Below are 23,446 nucleotides of genomic sequence, written 5' to 3' on the forward strand. Positions count from 1 at the left end.
ATCTGTTAAATGAATCTAAAAATTATTTTTCTGTTGTGTACCATAGTAAACCAGAGATCAGTTGAACTTCTTATTTTTTAAAGAAATAACACCGTATTTGACATCCATCGACTACCCAGAACAACTAAAGAACAGATTATTTATACAAAGACATTCCTACTTACTAATTCTCTCATTTGTCATTCCTCATATGGCTATGCTTTTCTTTCTTGTTGTCAGGAGAGGTATGACATTTTCATGGATATTCTGATGCTAACCAGATTGGTTAATGAGCAGGAGTTTCCACTGAGAATAGCTTCTCTCTTCTTTATGAAGGGGAAAGCTATCTGTGTATTCCTCAAAGATCAACTAGAAAAGAAGTAGCTAAGCTTGAAGGTTCAGAAACTGGCTGTGGTCCATTGTTTTTAAGGTTGGAGGGTGGCAAGGGAATGGATGTCTTTAAAAGGTTTCCTCTTTATATGAACAAAGAAATACCCTTGTTGGAATTATTTTTTTTTAATTAATTAATTTATTTTTTTTTTTATTTTATGTTTTATGATAGTCACAGAGAGAGAGAGGCAGAGACACAGGCAGAGGGAGAAGCAGGCTCCATGCACCGGGAGCCCGACGTGGGATTCGATCCCGGGTCTCCAGGATCGCGCCCTGGGCCAAAGGCAGGCGCCAAACCGCTGCGCCACCCAGGGATCCCCCCTTGTTGGAATTAACTCCGTGTTTCGATAGTTTGGTTTGTGCCCATGAAAACAAAGCAACTGAAAGTATCTAATAGACAGCAGAAAAAACCCCATATTGCATAAAGTGGTGTGTGCATTCCTCCCATTAAGCTCACAGTTTAAAACAAACATTTCAGCATTTTCAACCTTTTTTTAGAGAATCAACTGTTGGAGAGCTGATATTTTTTAAAAATATAAGCCCTATAAAACAATAGCAAAATAGAATAAAAGAAGTAGACAGGAGTTTTGGCTGAGAGAAGACTTCAGTATTTATAAAGCACTTGATATCACTCAGATTTTTTATATCACTCAGATTTTTAACACTTTTTGGTACACTCACATGTCAGGATCAGAAGTAAATGAGAATAGCATCTCCTGGACCAGCAGTGACTCTTTATACAGTATAATTGCTGTCCTTACACACCAAATATCTAGCCCCTTTATCAAAATAAAAATATCAGTGATTTGTAATTGAACTCTTAAAGTTAGAAATTCAGGACTCATGAGATAATCAAATTGTTTTACCTATTCAATAAATTCTGTAAGAACCTGAATTCTGAGAATTGTGTGATTTTATTCTGGGAAACCTTGTTTCTATCAGTGGATGTAGAAATTACCATATAATTTAATGGGGAAAAAAGAGTAATTCACAGCATCACAAATTTTTTTTTAAAGCCTTTTAACAGGAAAGATCAGGGGTCAGTTAAATATTCCTGCAATCATTCACAAATAAAAATAAAATTAAAGTGATGAAAGATGCATGCAAATTTAGATTTGGATTTTTGTATATGAAAAGACCATGGTATATAAAGAAAGAACAATGTGTTGAAAGGCAAATGATGTGAGTTCTGGTACCGATTTAATGAAATGGTTCATAATGAAATCTTGTGCTATAAATTCTTATTCTTTATTTTATGCTATTATACATGCGATGGACCATATGATTGTTTAAAAGTAATTAACATCTTGGGATCCCTGGGTGGCGCAGCGGTTTGGCGCCTGCCTTTGGCCCAGGGCGCGATCCTGGAGACCCGGGATCGAATCCCATGTCGGGCTCCCAGTGCATGGAGCCTGCTTCTCCCTCTGCCTATGTCTCTGCCTCTCTCTCTCTCTCTGTGTGACTATCATAAATAAATAAATAAATTTATAAAAAAAAAGTAATTAACATCTTTATTATTCTTGAACGTTAAAGAATAAAATCATGTTACTATGCGATTTTTTTTCTAGACTTTACCTGATTCTGAAGTATATCAAAAGTTAATTTTAAATATGAAGTGTTCTGTAATGTCTCATTACAGCAGTGAAACACCAGCATTGCACAATTTATACTTATAAATTAAAATATACACACACAGACAAACATAGAATGGACACAATGGATAAACAATGAAAATAATATGCTCAGGTTTGCCTTTCCTCTATCACTTCAGTCTTGGTTTGGTTCTCATCCTTTCATGTTGATCTTTCCTGCTTTTTTTTTTGTCCATATTAATTTCTTTGGGGTATAAACTCTATTAGATTGGGTTTTGTGCTATCTTTTTAACATCTAAACATCTATGATGGTCTTTAAAGATTTGTAGTATCTTACTGTGTTCCTTTTTTTTTTTTAAGATTTTATTTATTTACTCATGAGACACAGAGAGAGGCAGAGACATAGGCAGAAGGAGATGTAGGCTCCCTGCAAGGAACCCAATGTGGGACTTGATCCTGGAACCCTGGGATCACGCCCTGAGCCAAAGGCAGATGCTCAACGACTGAGTCACCCAGGCATCCCTCTTACTGGGCTTTTAATATGTACTGAACACACTACAAGGCATTTTTTTTATATGCTCTCATTTAACTTCAAAGCAATCTGACTCTTGGGTTGTGTTTTGGATTTTTTATAGATGAGGAATCTGAATCTAAGAGAGACTAATGTAGTTGCACAACAAAGCATACCATCTATAAATGGTAAATCTAGAGGGTTTTTTTTTTTAAGATTTTATTTATTTATTCAGAAAGACACGGAGAGAGAGAGAGGCACAGACACAGGCAGAGGGAGAAGCAGGCCCCCCGCAGGGAGCCCGACGTGGGACTCGGTCCTGGGACTCCTGGATCATGCCCTGGGCCGAAGGCAGGCACTAAACCGCTGAGCCACCCAGGGATTCCCTAAATCTAGGGTTTGAACTTCCATCTTTATGACTTCAACACACACTTATTTCATTATACTACAATATAAAGAAGGTAAAACTCAGCCTGAACTGAGATAAGAAATGCTGTAACTGTTTGCTAAGGCCAAAGGGGACTCTCCTTGTTTAAGATGTGTCAATATAGAATTGGTTTACATTGATTTGGTTCAATGCAAATCAACAAATATGTTAGTTATTTGCTGATTCAAGAATAAGAAAGTACTGTTACAAATTATTGGCATACATTGACATCATTGTTCTCTACAATCTAAATCAATCATTTTTGCCCTTGTAAAGCTAAAATATCCCAGTTTGATTTAACCTTGTTTGCCTTTTTCTGAGATCTACTAGGATAGTAAAGCCTGTGCTGTATGTTACTAGACTATGATAATTTAGTAATAGTTAAGAGATGGCACTTTGAAACACCATTCACTTGGGTGTGAATTTTTACCTCACTCATAACACTTGAATTCATAAAATGCCTAAACCTTTCTAAGCCTTTTCTTTCCACCTGTAAAGTGTGAATCACATATGCATTCCTTTCACATGGTGGTTTTGAATATTAAATGTAATTTCATATGATATGCACTTGGAATTGGAATTGGTACATGACAAGAATTAAAATCCAGGTTTACACATGTAACAGCATATACATATATGTAGTTGTAATTTAATAATCTAGCATTTATAATATATTATAATCCATCTACTTACTTAGTTAAATGGATAGGCGGACTAACAGAGACATGAATTAGAAGCTAAAAATCCTGTCTCCAAGACTACATCCGAAATGGAAGAAAGAGAGATAGAAAATTAAGCACAAGACCAGGCAGTTACACTTAAGTGTTATGAATTACCATTCAGTGTTCCATTCAGAAGCATTGCTCTAGGTATCCAAAAGCCAAAGAGGCCGCTTGTGAGTGAAATGATTAAAAGAAAGCCATCCGTGAGGAAGGCTAAATTTAAGCTGAGTTTTAAAGGGGCTACCCATCTTACAATAGTAGTGAAAAGGGAGAAAGGTGTTCCAAGTTAGGAGTCAGCAGATTTTCTCCGGAAAGGCCAGTGTTAGTAAATATGGCTTTGGAAAATCATTAAGAGCTCCGCTGAAATACTCAACTTGCCACTGCAGTACAAAAACAGCCATAGACAATACGGATGTGAACGGGCATGGCTATATTCCAAAATGACTTTATTTACAAATGCAGGCACTGGGCCGAATCTAGCCTGCAGACTGCAGCTTGCAGAACCTTGGTTTAGGATAAAGAATAATTTGAACAAAACCATAAAGCTTGAGAAAACACAGATTCCTTTCCCAGGAGCAGAAAGTAATCCAGTGAGCCTGAAAGTTTGGCTATATGTTGAGGATTTGGGCAGAAAAAGCTAGGGAAGATGCTGGGGCCATTTATGGAGTGACTGGAATATGGAGACTGGGCATTATGCCATGGACAAACTGGAAGTTGAAAGATTTTAAGGAAAAGAGTATCATTGTTAAGGCTGAGCCCCTGAATGCCCAAGCTGGTTCATATTACTGCCATTGCTCTTTCATTCACTGACCCAGGCTTTACTTCATCCAGATCACTTCCTACAACACTGAGAGATAAATCATCGTAAAATGTAGACTATTCATGTTATTGCTCAGCTTCAACACTTCAGTTGTTTCTCCCGTTAGATGCAGACAGAAGTGTGATTTTCTCATTTGGTCTACAAGGCCCATTCTTAACCCACACCAACCAGACACAACAGCTTTGCTTCTCAGACACTGCTTCTGCAGAGCTCTTTGCCCTTGTACCTGTTATTGTCTTTGCCTAGAAGATCCTTCATCCCTTATTTGTTGACAAGCTACTTCTCAGTCTTTCTAAAAATCATTAACTACTTGAAGCTTCTACTGATTTCTTCAGATAGCAACAAATATGCCGTCCTCTCCATCCATTCTGTACTTAAACTCTACTTGTCAGCAGAGTACTATAATTACAAGATTACAAAATTATGTCCTGTACTGAACTGTTCTCCTTGTGGGAGCTAGAGGGCCCAAGTCCTCAGAACATAAAGTGCCTGGGCCATAGTGAGGACTCCAAGATTATACAGTACAGTGTGGTATACAGATTGGAGGGATTAGAAACCAGAGTCAGAGAAGAAAGTTAATTTTTATTGTAATAGTCCAGGCATGATGTAATTGTGGACTGAACTAAAATCTTGGCAAGAAGGATGCACAGAAAAGAATGGGTGCCAGAGGCATTAGTAAAGAAGAAACATGAGAACTTGTCCATTGACTGAGTATAGAGGGAGAGAATGACCCTTGGCTAGCAAACGTGGATGAAGAAAGCAAGGCAACACCATTAAAAGAAAGCAGAATGCCAAGATGAGAAACAGGAAAAGTTAGGAGTTTCTGATATGTTGTGCTTCTGATGCCAACAGGACCTCCAGGTAGGGGTGTCCACCACAGAGTTATAAATATAGGCAGGGAGTTTGGGGATGGAGTCAGATGGAGAACACAGATTAGAGTTTTCTGCATAGTTTTCTGGGTGCTTGCAACTGTGAAAATTGATTATTCTCTCTTGCTCTCACATACAAAAAGGGGAGGGCACAGAGGACTGAGAAAAAGCATTGTGGGGAATATCCAAATTATTCTGTAAAGAGAGGAGATCAGAAGGTGAATTAGAAAATGTGGTAGAGATGCAGAGTGAGAAACAAGAGATAACATTTAAATAGACATTGAGGAGGAAAAAACAAATGCCAAGAGAAAGGACGACCTGTAGTGCAAATATTGCAAAAGGTAAAGGAAAATAAAGACTCAGAAAAATCACTGGACTGGATAAATTTCAGCAGGATCTTTGGATAGATTCTTTTTTTAAATAAAGCAATGAAGGAGAAAATCAGATTGAAACATTTTCAAGAATAAATGGTTAGAGAAAACTGTGAGGAAGTGACCCACTCTCTTAAAAATGTATAAAAAAATAAGTTAAAAACAACAGCTCTAAGAATATTGGAATCATTCATTCAATGCATTTATTTGTCAGTCACTTCTATATTGCAGACATCGTGCATGTAAGAATATATTAGGAATAAAATAGACATAAGAATAAAATGGAAAAAATTAACACCAATTTAGTGACTTTTGTGTCCTGATAATTGTATTAGAGACATTTATGTTTCTTAACTGATTGCATATATACTACTTCACACATAATAGGTGATCATATATATTTAACTCTCACAAATTATAAAGTAATAGTTCCTATCTCCACTTTTACTAATGGATATACCGAGCCTTAGAGGCACAAATGTGATTTTTCTAGGTCATGGTAGGTAAATAAAGGAATTAGCATTCAATATCAGTTATTAGATATTCTCAACATTTCCATAGGGGTCAATACATGATCCAGGGAACAGAGAAGATTTGAAGATCCAAGAGAGAAATGCAAAAACTGTTAAATAAAGATTTGGAGGAAATTAGATGGGATGGAATTAGAACAGAGAGTAAGGTAAGGGATCTGCCTTTGTTTTTTTTGTTTTTTTTTTTTTTAGGGATCTGCCTTTGAATGTTGACCCTGTCAACATAGTTTCGTGAGTTTCTCCAATGAAAGTTAGAGGTGAGATTTAAATGGAGATTTGGACTGGTTGGGAGAAAAAAGGGATACACATCCCCAAAAGCTAACTTCTGGAATGGATGTCTGTCTGGGAAGCAAATATATAAACTAGATAAAGACTAGGAATTAGGGCAGCCTGGGTGGCTCAGTGGTTTAATGCCACCTTCAGCCCAGGGCCTGATCCTGGAGACAGGGGATCGAGTCCCACGTCAGGCTCCCTGCATGGAGCCTGCTTCTCCCTCTGCCTCTGTCTCTGCCTCTCCCTCTCTCTCTCTCTCTTTGTGTGTCTCTTAAGAATAAATAAGTAAAATCTAAAAAAAAAAAAAGACTAGGAATTAATACAGGCTAGTTTACCAGGTTGGAAAACACTAAAAATGAAATAAAGTATATAACTCAAAGTAAATGCACCACCCATCAAAATGTATAGCTTGATCAAATGGGTAGAAAGAAAAATATAAATAAATATGCTATGTACAAGACTAAGGTAGACCATAAGGGAAAATTAACAAATTATATGACAAGTAACGGGTTGTGCTATTAGAGAGCCCATCAGTAGTTGGGTAAATGACTTACATGTGTGATATTTAAATAAGCAATATAAAACAGCTCTATCAATCTGGAGAATAGATTTCTCTTGGATTCTGTGATGAGTAAGGCATGATTGACACTTAATAGAAAAATCTATTTTATCTCATTAAAAATATACGAGGACAGAGTAAATAAGATTTAGGCTGGTATAATTACTTTATGAAAACATTTTGAATCTAAGCTATAGGAATTGTCTATTTTAGGATAATGGATTTAATTATTTTTACAAGATAAAAATAGCTTCCATTTCTATATTATCTGACTCTATGACAGTCAAAGTCATCATTTAAAGATTTTTACAGATGTATTTTATAGATCTTAGTGAATGTAAAAGCACAAGTTTAATTCTTTGACATTAAAGGAAGAAGAAAATTTAACCAGTCAACCAAACAACCAAAACACATACTCTCAAATCAAAACAATCATTTCAAAGCTACCAGTACAACTGTATAAAACATTCTGGACAGGATTTTCTAGACCAACTTTACGGTGATCACCATTGCTCACAAGCATAGGGTCACATTTCTCAGTGAAACTTTGACGCACACCAGAAGACAGCAGAGCCTCATAGCATTCCTCATCAACTGTGTAAACATGAGGCTTCATGATTATTTCAGCAAATGAAACATCTCAGACACGGATACTGTTCTGCTACTGATTGGTGATTGTCTACATATTATCTTTAGACTCTTTGGCATGGCAGATAAAGATTTACTAGACCAAAACACTACAATGGACAGGAGACATCTCTTCCAAAATTGTCAGAAACTTACTGACCACTAACAGATGACAGGCGAAGGGAAAAGTTCTTTGCATACTTAGAACAGTATGGGTTGATGGATATTGAGTATTTTTTGTTTTAGGCACTATTTATTCTAAGCAGTTCACTTATGCGTTTTATTTGTCTTCACAATAATTCTATCAAGTCAGTTGTATTATTTAGTATACCTATTTCATTGATAAGAAAACTGATGCTCAGGGGCACCTGAGTGGCCAAGTCAGTTAAGTGTCTGGCCCTCAGGTCAGGTCATGATCCCAGAGTCCTGGGATCGAGTCCCATATTGGGCTTCCAGCTTAGCAGAAGCCCTTGCTTCTTGCTGTCCCAGCTGCTCCCCCTGCTTGTGCTATCTCTCCCTCACTGTCAAATGAATAAATAAAATCTTTAAAAAAAAAAAAAGAAAGAAAAAAATGCCCAGAAATGTTAAATAGGCTGTGCTGCAATTAATAGTAGAGTCAGGATGCAATTCTACACAGCTTCATTCTCATGGTTGTGCTCTTAACACTAAGCCAAGACTAGTTCTTAGGGTATGGATTCCGTTATTTCTATGTTTTGGTGTAGGAAAAGCAAAGGAAGTGGTATTTACTGGTCTTTTGAGGCTCATACCAGGAAGAAGGCAAGTTGTACCTGCCTCTCTCCAGGTGGTGCTAAGCACGGTGACCCAACAGGCATATAGCTATGACTTTAGGCAGGAATTTTCCCCATCCTTACTGACTTGACTGTATAAGCCACTTGGAATTCAGTTCTTTTCCTGGAAGTTTTCAGCCTTCTGAAAGAAGTTCATGCATAGCCTTCCCTCTTAAAGTGCAGGTCAATATGCATCTTCTGGATTTCTTCCTGTATCTCTGGCCAGAACTGCTAAGCTACCTAGGTGACACTTCCTTCTACACCTGTCTTTCAGGCATTGAGAGAATTTCAAGTAACCAGTTCTTGCCCTTCTTTTGTTTCTCTATACTCTCTCTTAAAGTGTTCTTATTCATTTCTTTGGTTTTAAATGTGCTCTAAGCATTGATGATTCCAAAATCAGCCCTGACCCTAACCTAAGCTTCACATTCGTATCTTCAATGTCTCAACTGATATCTCTATGTGAATGATGGGTAGTCATGTCATATTGTACCAAATAAGAACTTCTGGTTTCTTCCACGCATATTTCTTCTCCAGGGCTATCTACAATGGTACCATCTGTCCAGGTGTTTAAGTCAAAAACTTAGTAGATGACTCTGATTTTATTCTCTTTCTTTTTATTCCTACTTACAATATCATATATTTTACAAATCTATTCAATTTTCATTTCTCCACCTTAGTACAAGAACACTCCATCTTTTGTTTGAATCACTATATTAATTAGTACCTAAATGGTCTCACTGGTTTCTCTCCCAATAGCTTCTTTCTATATTCCTGCCTCCTCCAATCCAGTCCAAACAGATCAGTTTATCTTGGTCCATGCTTGAAATACTCCAATAATTTCTCACATAAAAATACATTTAAAAATCTCAATTTCTAAAACATAAAAATCTTAATTTCTTATCATGACCTAGCAGCCCTTGTATGGCCCTCTCTGACCCCTTTCTCACTCAGTGGTTCACACTCATAAAGCCTCCTAAATATACCATGCTTACTTCCAACCCACTCCTCAGTTCTCCAGCCTGACATTTCACCTCCTTAGAGAGACCACCCATAATAACCATATCTAAAAGTTTCTTGTCACTCTTTGTTATATAAGCCTGTTTTATTTTTAAGGCTGCATTTGCCATAAGAAGTAATCTTATCTATGTCATGTTAAATTGTTTATCTACTGCAAAAGAATGAAGGCTCAAAGAAAGTGGAAACTCTGCCTTGTTAGTCATACTAATATATCAATGCATGTCTATTAAATGAAAAATACCTTGAGACCTTCTACATAACTCAGTCATCTCTACCAGCAGAAAGAGATGAATGCCAGTTTCCCAAAGTGATTTTTGTAAATAGGAATTTAGTAACAAACAAAATAAATCACTAACCAAATCATCACAATATCAACATGCATGGGCCACCCTTGACTAATAATTCCTCTGTACTCTCAAATACTCTCTTCTATTATTCCCATAGTCATCTGACCCACTCTAATTTACCTAATATCAGCTTATAGAAGGTAGGGGTGATATTGGGTATGAAACACTTATGTTTTTGAGACTTTTCTCTGGAAAGTTTAGAAATCTTCATTTCTTAAAGTGTAGAATGGGCCTAGAGGAAATGTGACACAATTAGATCCACCAAATGTTACAACCCAACTGCTTTCACATCCTCTCTGAACAAGATATCGTATTATTTTCTCCACTTTAAACAGAGGTAAGTAGAGTAAAATAAACTTTTTAAACTTTGAAAATATAAATATTCTTATTGGGGCTAATGGTTGGGTTAAAAATTCTTTGATACTCCTCCCATCAAGAGGTGATGTGCACTTCTCCTCCCAGTCAATCTGAGCAGGTCATGGCTGCTTTGACAAAAAAAAAAAAAAAAGTGTTATGGAAGTGATGCTATGTCACTTCCAGGCCTTTTCCTTAGGAGTACTGCCAGCTTTCACCTGAAGTTCTTGGAGTCCAGAGCTACCATGTAGCCCATTTTAACTATCTTCTAAAGAACCACATTGAGAAACCCTGAAACCACAGATCAGAGATAGGGGCCCAGATGAGCCATCCCCTCCAAGGCACCAGACATTGAGTGAAGACATCTTGAGCCCTCCAAATCACTCAGTGACCATGTAAATACCACCAAGTGATACCAGTCAATCACATCAAGCAGAAGAATCTCCCTGTGAACCTTGCCCTACAAATGGACTGCATGAACTACAAAATCATGAGATATAATAAAAATATAAATAAAATTAATTAAAATTTTGGAACAATAAATAAAATTATTGTTTAAATACTCATTTTAAGCATAATTGATAATTTAAAGGTAGGTAACCACAATAGGGCTATGTGTTAATATCACAGAATTTATAGTAAAATTAAGCATTATATTCATTTAGACCAAATACTAATGTTTGATGAGAAAAACAAAATTTACAGAGGGAAATGTACTGACCTGATAACTGCATTTGTTGATGCATCAGCATCTGAGGCATTTACCAATAAAACGTCTGTTCCAGTTGGTGCATCTTCAGGAATTGTTGTGAAATACATTTTACTGGCAAAAGTGGGGACATTGTCATTGACGTCATCTATTATGACATTGATTGTTCCAGTCCCAGTCAGGGCTGGGGATCCTAGAAGGAAGACAGAATCAAGCTTTTCATATTTACAAATAACAAAGATAATAGAAAATGTAACAATAATTGGTTATAGATAGCACTACTGAAGAGATATTAGAAAATATCTCAAAGTAAAATTTCCAAATGCTACAAGCAGTGGAGTGATTTTTAAGTTTGTTACAAGAAAAGTATTTTCATTTATGAACGAGTATTTCAAATCTTTTCTGGTGATACTGCACAAAAAAGAGTATATCAATCTCTAGTTCTATTTTAAAGGTGCTGATTCAGCAATGTAGAACACAACAATATCATTTAAACACCACAGGAGAGGCATTCATTACTGGTTTCCTTGAAATTCCATTAAAATAGCTCAGTCCAGATTTGGACAATACCCATGGGCACTGAATAGCTGGCCAACTGACAAGGCAAGAAAACTAAATTCCTAGCTGTGACTATCAATGTTAACATCAAAAATTTTTGTTCCTAGGTCTTCCAATACCCTTTCCTGTACTAATATTTGTTTGTAAAGAAAAAAGAAATAAAGCTTCAAGTTCAAAACCACAATCTTCCACTAGCTGGAAATAACATTATGTCAATGAGCGGACTTGGAATGTTACATTTATTTATTGTGTAATATAAATATGAAACAATTTTTTAAATTTCTTGTTCCAGCTCTGTTATCAGCATGTAACAAAAAGCCAACATTTAACAAAACCTTGGTGTACAGTGTCTGTATTACACAAAGTTAACAGACTCTTTGTGGTGGAGATCAGATGCCGTATTTGTTTAGATTCTATGGGTCGTCCCACAACTGTAAGTCAAATTAACTACCTTTAGGTGCATTTTCGAAATCATTTTTCAAATTTTAATTTCTCTAAATAGAAACAATAGAGATATGTTTAGCTGTGTTTATCTGAAATAAAACAAAGCCCTGGATATTCTGTTTTCATTTAAGATATTAAAGCTTTGTTTCCCAATTATTTCTCCTTACATGAGGTTTAAGTTCTACTTATTTCTAGCACTTGACACATTTTTAAAATGCCACCAATTTGTTCACTCATTCATTTCTCTGTAAAATGTGTATGGTGTGCCCTTTTACTCTCACAGATTGGTATTGAGATTCACAACCTTCTGATAACTATTTTTTTCTAGTAATCTTGTGATTTGCTGATATTTCCTTTACTACTATTTAAACTTTTCCTATGTTCTTAGATTGTAATCACTGATGGCCTGAAACCAATTAGCTTTTATGCTCAAATGTATAGTAACCCAAATCATCAGACTAGAAAATTATGGAACCCAGTGGGTTTGGTGATCTGTTATTTCTGTACTCTGTATCAGGAAGCTCGAACTCTATGTTAGATGAAAATGTATATGACCAGTTGAGCTGGGCACTATAATGAAGCATGATCGCTCCCAGAAACTTATGGAATTAAATTTAGGCTACATAGTGATACTTACTGCCATATATATCTTTCTTAGCAAGATACTTTATGTTAAGCATTCCATTTACATTAAGATATTTTTAAATTCATGACTGCCAAAGTTTCATCTTTTATTTTATTTTCTCTTATTTTATTATTTGTTTATTTTTGAGAGAGAAAGAGAGGTACAGAGAGAGAGAGAGAAAGAGAGAGTGCATGTAGCATTTGAGGGTGGGGAGAGGGAGCAGAGGGAGAGAAAGAATTCTAAGCAGATCCCTGCTCCGCACAGAACCCAACGTAGAACTTGATTTCACAACCTCAAGATCATGACCTGAGCCAAAATCCAGTCAGACACTTAACTGACTAATTCATCCAGGCATCCCAAGTCTTATCTTTTAGATGTTTGGATTTTATATTAAATGACAGGAAATTAGTCCTCACTATTGCTAATTTGTATCATTAACTACAAACTTACTAAAATAGTATAATTGCCTTTTCATTAGTCACTTAGTGTAAATCATGGTAAAATGATGCCACAAATATCTCACACACAAAATAGATTTGGAGGTATTATAAACATTGAAGAAGTACATCAAAAGAAGACATTAAAAAATCTCACTCAACCCATTAATAATGACCATATCAAATGCTTATTGAGTTCTTAGGTATGCAAGTACTGGTTTAAGAAGTTTACATGGATTATTTTATCCAATCCTCATCAGTGAGTACTTCTGCTATCTCCATTTTATGTTTAAATAAGCTGATAATTAGGTTATGTGACTTTTTCAAGACCATAGATATAGTGAGGAAGCTGGGATTTAATACATGTGACTTGTATGTCAAGATGTTTGCCACTGGCAAAAGGCTGGAAGGCGTTGCTAGGAGTTGAACAGGTGCCACTCAGTGAGATATACTGGGACCTTGGACAACCTGGGCCCGTAGAAAAATACAAGACACAAATTGGAGAAAAAAGTGAATCAGTGAGGAACCCTGAAGTTTGTGGGGCATCTGGAAACAACAATGTTGTCAGAAATTTTGAATTTCTGGGGTACCTGGGTGGCTCAGTGGTTGAACATCTGCCTTTGGCTCAGATCATGATCCCTGGGTCCTGTGATCTAGTCCCAATGAGACTCCCTAAAGAGAGCCTTCTTCTCCTCTGCCTATGTCTCTGCCTCTCTCTCTCTCTGTGTGTCTCTCATGAATAAATAAATAAAATCTTAAAAAAAAAAAAGAAAAGAAACTTGGAATTTCTTACAAGGGTCATATTAAAGCTAATTAAATATATTCAGGGGCATTATTGATCATTAATGTTTAACCTAAATCTCTTATATGTGTTTAATTATATATAATTTGGTGAAATATCTGCATCATGTTAGTATCTCTTCCACTGGTTACATCGAAAAAATGTACCTAGAGGATATCTCTCTTTTTTGTGGGCAAGAAGAGGTGGTCATGGGAAGGCAAATGTTTATACTATGATGAGTAGAGAGAGGGAATAACTAAATTGAGGTCCTAGAAGCAAAGGATAGGAGGAGATGGAGGGCTCTTTCATTTCCTTTACTGCCATTGAACTCTACTCACTAAATCTCAGTATCTTTGTCTGCAAAATGGGAATAATAAGCATAGAACCTATACCAAAGAGGTATAGAGGGAAATGTAACATGCCATAGTGACTGGCACATGGTTAAAATGTATTCTTTATTACTCCCTGTTCTTGTACTGCCTTTTTTTTCTTAAAGATTTTATTTATTTGTTTATTTGAGAAAAAGAAAGAATGAGAGATAGGCCATGAGCTGGGAGAGGAGGAGAGGGGGAGGGAGAAGCAGGCTTTCCATGGAGCAGGGAGCCCAGATGCAGGACTTGATCCTAGGACCCTGGGGTCATGACCTGAGCGGAAGGCAGATGCTTAACCAACTGAGCCACCAGGTGCCCCATTGTACTCGCTTTGGAATAAGAAAAATTAAAAGTTGACCTATAGAAGATTCATTTTTAAATCTTACAGATTTCTATGTCATTATTCTCAGGATTTTTGTTCCTCAACAAAACTTTTGAGTCCGTTCTATAATAATATTATTTAGGAAAACATTTGAGTCATCCTTTCCTCTTAATGATCCCTTTATAGTATAACAATATTAGACACTTAGTTCTCAAAACTTTCATAGTTTTGTGGAGGATACGTTGATTGGAAATTTAAAAAATAAAAAAAATATTGGTAATTTACAATGAGAGTTTAAAGAAGACCTACATATTTCTGGTATGCACATTGCTCTCTAACAAATAATAAATACTTAAATTTGTTAAGAAATAACCCGGTAACTACCAACCAAAGATTTTATCTTTGGTATTCTAAAGTGTCTGATGACACATATACGGAAAAACCACATAAAATGATGACTAACATTTGGTCAGGAACATGTGATTTCTTTCTTTGTCTATAAACTACATAAATATTGTTGCTGATGTGTTTTCTGAATTAGTAAGCAAAAAGAGAAAAACACTGTTTACGCAGGAAAATATTCAGCAAGTTCAATCTTACTGTTTTCATACCAGAGAATGTCTAATTTTCCAAAGGATTTTAAAAGCACACCAGTGACAACAGAAGGTTCTGGCTTGAGAAGCAGTCCCATAGGTGGCTAGATTTAGTGAGATTCTGTGGGTTGTCCCAAACTAAAAGTCAAATCAACTGTCTTTAGGTGCATTTTCAAAATCATTTTTCAAATTTTAATTTCTCTAAATGGAAACAATAAAGATTATATCTACATGGGGACTCTTCTCAAGCAAAGAGTGATCCCCAGATTCCCCTATTCTTCCCTTAGTAACAGCCACAATCTACTTTATAAGTACTTAGGGCTCTTACTATTTTCTTCATGAATTGACAGAGTGAACTGCAGTTTCTCTAGGGATCTCCCTTTCTTGTTGCCCCAAAGGATGTGCATTAGGTCTTATCTACTTTTTTTCCCCAATTTTACAAGTATATATTACAAACACATTGTTCCAAATTTCTAAGTCATTTGCTGAGATTTAACTAACCCTAAATTTGAATTCTGTCTCCAATATATTTTACTTTTATTTTTGGGCATGGGGCCTACCACCATACTCCCAGATCTCTCCTCATTCTGTCCACTGATAGTGTGAGCTCTGGAAGTCACCACCTTTAAACTTTAAGCAGGAAGATGAAATCAAGAGAAATATGGAATGCCTCCTCCTGCAAGTTGCCAAAAAGCCTCAACATTAGTATGTCAAAAAACTGAAATATTAATTATTCTGTGTAAACTTAGCCCCATTTTGTCTATAAATGGAAGTATAAATGTATATATACATATGTATATCTGCATATACATGTTGTTGAACACTTAATTGAAATCATATATGTGTATGTATATATATATATATATATCTTTTATATGTACTACTCATTTAATATACAGAATCCATGAAGTAGGTATTGTTTATTTTTTATGAAAAATTTGAGACTCAAAGAATCTAAGGAATTTATTTATATTCATCCAAAGTGGAAAGAGAGAGCCAATTTAGAACTCTTAAAAAAATCTTTTAGTTCATTGAGCTCAGATAAAACTGCCATTCTTATTGCAGATGTTTTACTCTATATGATTATTACTATTGATGTATTTGTCATATCCTCTATTAAGCTATAAGCTAATTGAGAGCAGGAATACTTTCATTTAATTCATCTTTATATAAACCCATAATGCATACCATTAGGCCTTGTTCTTGTTCTGTAGTCTTTTCCTTTGATTCTTTATATGAAAATCTGGTCTAGTGACTGGCTGAAAGTTCAAAGAGCCAAATATTTCTAGAAATATACATCTGGGAATATAGGCCTTGGCCTAAGGCTGGGGTCGGAGAACAAGACCGCAGACAAAGGTCAAAGTTTTGGAGATAGTCTACTACTTATAAACAGAGGGTCCCAATTAATCCTGAATCCCAGGAGAAGAATTAGAATACCAGGGGCCAATGTTTAGTTTGAATAGATCTGATGATGATGAATTATATAGGCAGTGGCATAATAGAGCAAAATTTTTCAGTTTCATCTGGGATTGATTTATGAAAAACAGATGCAATCAGAAAGAGGAGGTAGGATATAATGACACAGACTCCTGGTAGATGATGGTGGACAAAAGAAAACAGTTGAAGATACAAGTGTAATAAAAAGTTAAGGTTCTAGAAATTTATAACTGTAGAGGCTAGCAGGTGCAGTGGACATTTGAAATATAATTGTAAGTTGGAAGATAAAAGGAACTTCAAATTTCATTTTGTAAAATTTTATGTATTATACACACATCCATCTGTATATGTATGCATATGTGTATGTAAATATACATATAAAGGTAAAATAAACATGAATAAATTGATAGAAAACCTGACATTTTTAAAGCAAACACCAAACAATTCACATGATTCTGAAAAGCAATATTTGAAATGTGTAAAAAAATCATCTACATGAAGAAAGAATGTTTACAGTTTAATCTTCTGATAATCCATGCTACTGTGGGTAGTTCCATGCTTTGTCTGAATCATATTCTATATTTTTGAATTTGGGAAATTATTAATTTAGTAAGTAAGTAATAAGCCTTTTAACACTGGCTCAATATATCAAATATTGATAGCTCAACTATATCAAGATAAAATTGAAGGTAATTTATAATAAGATTTTAAAAAGAAAAAAGTTTCAGGCAACTGCTTTATCAGAAAATACATCTTTATTAAGTGTAATAAATGAGTCTAAATGAGTAATTAAAGTTCAAACTGCAGGCAGATTACATTTTTTATGTTAGCCCTTATAAATTAAACATACTTTTGTGAAACATGAAAAACTATTCTGCAGAAATCAAATTTTTGCCTAACTGAAATCTGTTGCTTTGCAACAAAGCCGATTTTATTCTTGACATCAAACATTTGGTGAATGGGTCCTCTGACTGGGTGTGTGTTTGTTGTAGTAAAGTATTAGCTTCTTTTTTTTTTCTTTCCCGTGAAGTAAACACTTTTTTCTCACAGTTCGTAAGCCATCCACTAAAAATGTACTGAATTTTAGCCATTCTATATTAACGTTGGAACTTGTGTAGTTAGATTTAATTTAAATTCAGCAAATGTATAAAGCAAAAAAAGTATGGAACATTTTCAATATGACTGAAGGCTTTGTATTTTTCAAACTGCACTTTATAATGTAATTTATTACTGATAATTAGTCCTACAAATATATTTATATCAATTAGGTACATATATGCTTAAATGACACCTGATTTTTTAATTATTTCTGTAGAAAATTATAAAAACACTATGTTCTTTAATAAATTCTTATACTAAATAGAGGTGATAAGTAAAACTAAAGAAACTTTAATAGTATTATGAAAATGACACGGAAAAGTTGTACAACCATGTGAATGTACTTAATGCTGCTGAACTGTACACTAAAAATCATTAAAATGGTAATTATGTTCTATATATATGCTGCCACAATTTAAAAATTTATAAAGTAATATATAATGGTAATAAAATATTTTATCCTGCCCAAAAAGCAAGTCTTGAGGAATTACCTTTTAGAAAATATTTTTAAAAACCCTTAAGAAAAATCCTCAACACTTTTTGAAACTCTGAAACACCAAAGGCTACCTTCAAATGCTAAACACACCATTCCTCCTGCATACTTCCTGAAAATACTGAATTATATATTAATGAAATACTTATCAAAATAGGCGACAAAATGATTATGTCTTAATAGGATAAAATTAAAGGACTTTAAAGGAAAAAACCTTCTAACAATGAGATCAAGTTAGTTTTTATGATACTTAATGTTTATCTTTTAAGTAATATAAACATTTTTCTTAATATTGTAAATAGTTTATTTCCATTTTAAAGTTGGGTGTTTGTCTACTCATTTTATAGCTCATATGAGTAAATAAAGTGTAGGCTGAAATTATTTTATAAATTTTAATTCTATGCAACATAATGACAATTCTAGCTCTTATTTAACAGAATTTTGGAGGTTAAATCATCTGTTTTTGTATTTGTATTCTATGAATATACAAACGAAATTCTACATGGGGAGAATTTTTCCTGATTTAAATAAAAGTATGTAAATAAATAATTTATAACAATACTTATGTCACTAACAGACATGGTACAAAGGCTTACTAGAAATAAGAGGAAGTAAAATAATCATCAGTTATCAACCTTGGAAATGAAATTCTCATCTAGGACAAATATTTTGTTAAAGTAACCATATTTGGCCCGAGATGGAGTCATTCATGGTAAGCCTCCCATCAGCAAACCAGAACTTAACTAAGTTTCTGTGCTTGGAAGTTCTCCCAGAAATAGAGGCCTAGGTCAACCAACCAGCTCTTGCCTCTTCAGCACAAATTACCTTGGCTGACTCCAAGTCTTCTGTATGCTCCATACAGGGAAAGTAAACTTGCTTTAACGAATCAACAAATGCCCAGTATAATGTCCTTGCTCCTGCTCACTGGGTCTATGAATCTCTTGCCTTGTTCAGCTCTGTGAAGGTTCTTTCTATTATATTGGATACTGTTGGATTCATGAATTGCTGTATAAAGCTTACTAGATCAGCAAATTGTTTCTTTCAACAACTCAGATGGAAATAACCAAAAGTGTCTTAGACTCAAATATAGAAGCAAGTTAAATGAAATTAATTTTTAGTAATTGAGGATAACCCTGGCCTTGTCTGATTTATGGAATCCTTGTTGCCTTATGGAAAGTGTTCAAACAATTTTCATTATTAAAAATGTTCATCATAACAGGCAAAGCAAGCTCTTCTCTAACATTTTCCCACAAATAATGCTGACAAAACGCCATCTTTCTGGAACATTTAAAAAACAACTATCTTCAGATGTAATATGTCATATTCCACATTTTTGACCTCTCTTTTGATTACAGAGCCATTTGTAATACAATGACTGTCTCAACTAAACATTATGACAGATAGCATTAATTCAAATGTCATCATATCTTCACCAAGAAAATAAAGCATGGTGATTAGCCCTTTTAGCTTTTAGAATCAACTTTTGCGAAAGCATCATGTTTCCCCTCCATTAAAAAGTAATTTTCTATCCCTGCATAAGAATGAAGTTTAGTCCTTCTTTCAGCCAGATGATAAATGTCCTTAATTAGAAATGCTAATAACTGAACTTTTCCCCTCAGACCTATTAGTTATGCTGACACATAGACGCTTCATAACTAAACTTTTTGGCCTAATCTATATCCAGAATATATCTATATCTCGTTTGTACATTAGACTAAGAACAGATAAAGAATAATGTATTTAATTTGTGCACTAATTTGCCACCCCCAAATTAAATGCAAACATGCACACACAACCCAACTGACTTATTGTATGCATCTATATATGTATATCATACATATTGTATATTCTCAGTAAAATATCTAGCATTTATTTTGCACTTGATAAAACGCGTAGATACACATTTCCTGATTTGATGAGAATATCAATCCTTCGATTCAAATTTATGAATATTCTTAGTTTGCAGGCTGTGCAAACCACAGTGGCTGAAAACCACAAGTCATTTTTTTAATAAACCGATGTTTTTTTTTAATATAAAAATAACATTTAACCCAAAGAGAAGAAATTCTTATGAATGTGGTATACAGAACATATCACAAGTAGACAAGCTAATATGTGGGGAGCAGTGAGTAGTAGTTCAGACATGTTCCCCCTCACCAGTTTTATCAGTTTTGAAACCTGTTTTCTCTGACCAGCTGCATGCTTAAGCCAAGTTGTTCACTGTCTCTATTACTCAGGTTCTTTGTTTTTCTTTTAATTCATAAAATTTGAATAATAGTATCTAATTTACAGGGCTGTTATGAGGTTAAATTAGATGATATAGTCAAATGCTGGCACATACAAGCATTCAGTAGGCACAGAATGGATAGCATCTAAGGTTTACCACTTTCCATGTTGTATCTATTCCAGTGACTTCCCTAAGAACTAAACTTCTGTATCTATCACCTTACATCTCCACGGGATATTTCATATCTAAAATACACTATATCCAAAAAATAATTCTTGATAATTTATCCTAAAATTCTTCTCTCTTCCCATCTCCAAATTTCCAAAGCAAATATTCTAGGACTTCTGTTTGACTCACCTTTTTTCCTAACTTCTCACACCTCCAATCTCATTATCAAGTCCCACTGACTCAGATTTTAAAAGGGATATGTAATTCCTTCACACCACCTCCACTGTGTCACCTAATTTCAAACACTATGATCTCTCTCAGGGATTGCTGTCATGGTCTTTTAAACACCATTTCTATTTCCGCTCTTGTTTTTCACCACTACCATAAAGCCAGATCTCTTCTCCACAAAATCAGATCTTTCCAAACCCCCTGTCACTTCCTGTCCAAAGTCCTAACAAAGCTTCACCTCTTTCCTTGAACAAAATTAGAGTTCTTTACCCTATCCTGAAATGTTTATGTGATCTAGCTTCCGCCTACCTCATCCTCCAAGACTTTCTCTTTTTCAAGTACTCTTGTTTGATCATCCAGGAACCTCCTGCTGTTCTTTGGGTGTGTTCAACTTGATCCCTGCCTCATTTGCAAGCAACATTATTTACCTAGATCTTTACATTTCACTTTGTTGACTGTACTATCAAAAATAGTACCTCCAGGGACACCTGGGTTGCTCAGTGGTTAAGCATCTACCTTTGGCTCAGAGCATGATCCCGGGTTCCTAGGATCCAGTCCCACATTGGGCTCCCCACAGGGAGCCTGCTTCTCTCTCTGCCTCTCTCTTTGTGTCTCTCATGAATAAATAAATAAAATATTTTAAAAAACCTAGTACCTTCAGTTCCTCACTCTCTTGCCGCTTAACTTGCTCTACTTAATTTCATAGCATCTCATATCACTCCTGGCCTATGTATTACATTTTTTTTATTCTCCTTAGGGACAGAAAATTTTCACTGTTCACCATTGTATCTCCAGTATCTAGAAGAACTGAGCCTGCAGCATAAATATTTTCTGACAAAACAATATCAAGATGCTTGTTACACATTAATATAGCCCATAGCAGCACAGGGGACTCATTGACTGACATCAGAATTCACTTACAAGGTATGTTAAATAGCCTCATGGTTTGATTTTAACAAATACAAAATGACAACTGGCAGGGATAATTGGTAATATTATCATCTTCTACCTGGAAAGCCTAATGGCTTTTTTCCTATAGGAAAGCCTAATAGGAAAGCCTAATGAGTTTTTTTTTATATCTTCTGTTACTTAGCAATTCAATTTGATCAATGGCCAAATTTAAGTCAATTTGCAAAAGATCAATATCGAAATTACTGATTCTAATTTATTTGACTTCACTTAAACCTATTTTGAAACATTAATTTATTTGGAAAAAAATAACATTTTGTTCATTAGGAGGTTACAAGGAACAGCATATAAGAAGAGAAGCTTTCTTAAAATTGTGTTTTTGTATATCTATGTTATGCAGAAAATCAGCAAATCCTGCTTCATAAATATACTATATGTGAGTAAGAACTCAGTTGAAAGGCAGAAATCCTTGATATTATTGTTCTTCACTCTATCACTCTTGGTATTCAAGCTCTGACAAATTGCTTATTTTTCCAGGACTCAATTTTCTTGCCTCAAATATAAAGAAAATGGACCAGCTCATCTTCAAAGACTCTCCTGGCTATAAAATTAACATTTTAAGTCAGATTTCTCTAATTTGGGAGTTTTTCATATATAGTTCTCTTTCAAAATCCTTCCATATTACACATTGAATTATAATTTGTTCCCCTATTGTCATGTCACCTTGTTTTACTCCTTTCTCACATACTAATTTAGTTCTTTGCAAGAATAGTGGTAGAAATTAATGATTCACAGATTCTAAATTTACTGATGAGGACAGAAGATTATCTTGAATTAAAAAGATATAGGTATCAGAGACCTGGAAAAATTACTTCTATAGATGTATATCTATTAGAACGGTTTATCAAAACATCAAAATTTCTATAACAAAACTCAAAACAAGTGAATCTTTTCATATTACATTATGTGAAGAGTCATAGGACCTTATTATTAAGCCATGTGAAGCTAAATACCATATGTATGTTATATTTTTTGTAGCTGAAAAGGTGCTTGGGTATTTGAGAGATATGGGAGGCTCAGACTTTTTTGTTTTGAGAAGTCCACATACAAAAGGATTGCCAAATGGTTAACACTTCAAAAGCACATAGTTTTTTCTTATGCAGATTTTGAATTAATGAATCAAATTAAGAAAGGTAAGTGGCACAGCACAGAGTAGGACAAACCCTACCTAGAAACATCTAACAGATAACAGAATTGAATAAGATCCAGAAAGTTCAGGAGAAAGTCATGAGAACATAGCTCAAACAGTATTTTAAGTATTTGAAACTGAATTAAAGCCATAAAATGCTTCAGTGGGCCCTTACATATGACTGCAATTTATCACATCACACTAAACACTCCAGAGCCTTAAACACTTGTGCTGTTTTTCAAAGCAGAGGTCAATTTGAATGACCACAACCAATGTAGCAAAAACTTCTGGAATTTCAGTCATGAGTTTTAAAAGACTGACACTTTTCCTTTTGGTAGGTCCTTTGAAAAATCTGCAAGTGATAAATATACAAAAATAATCTAAAAGTATGGTAAATAAATATAAAATAACACTTGCATAATAAAATAACATGGTTATGAACTGGTTGCTAATTATCATTTCTCACTCATTAAATCAGTTTTTCATTCAACAAATTTTATTAAGCACCTGTTTTCGGTGTTTTTGGTAATTCATTTCTTAACAAGACTTAGGAAGTTTCTGTTCTACTGGAAAAAGGACAGCTATTGATGGAGTAAACAAAATGCATATAGTCATGTGTTATTTATAAGCATATAGTGTCATATAGTAATTATTGTTAAGATAAAATCACAACAAGGTAAA

General features: G+C 34.7%; 1 protein-coding gene across 1 annotated transcript in view; it reads right to left on the reverse strand.

Moving 5' to 3' along the window:
- FAT4 (FAT atypical cadherin 4) overlaps window positions 1-23,446 on the reverse strand; it is a 173,704-nt gene that overhangs the window by 44,431 nt on the left and 105,827 nt on the right. The window contains exon 7 of the mRNA XM_072788481.1: window positions 10,898-11,078. Coding sequence (XP_072644582.1) covers window positions 10,898-11,078 — 181 coding nt within the window. The remainder of the gene's footprint in view (window positions 1-10,897; window positions 11,079-23,446) is intronic.

The sequence above is a fragment of the Canis lupus genome, chromosome 20 (assembly GCF_048164855.1).
Source record: "Canis lupus baileyi chromosome 20, mCanLup2.hap1, whole genome shotgun sequence".
In the NCBI taxonomy this organism is placed as follows: Eukaryota; Metazoa; Chordata; class Mammalia; order Carnivora; family Canidae; genus Canis; species Canis lupus.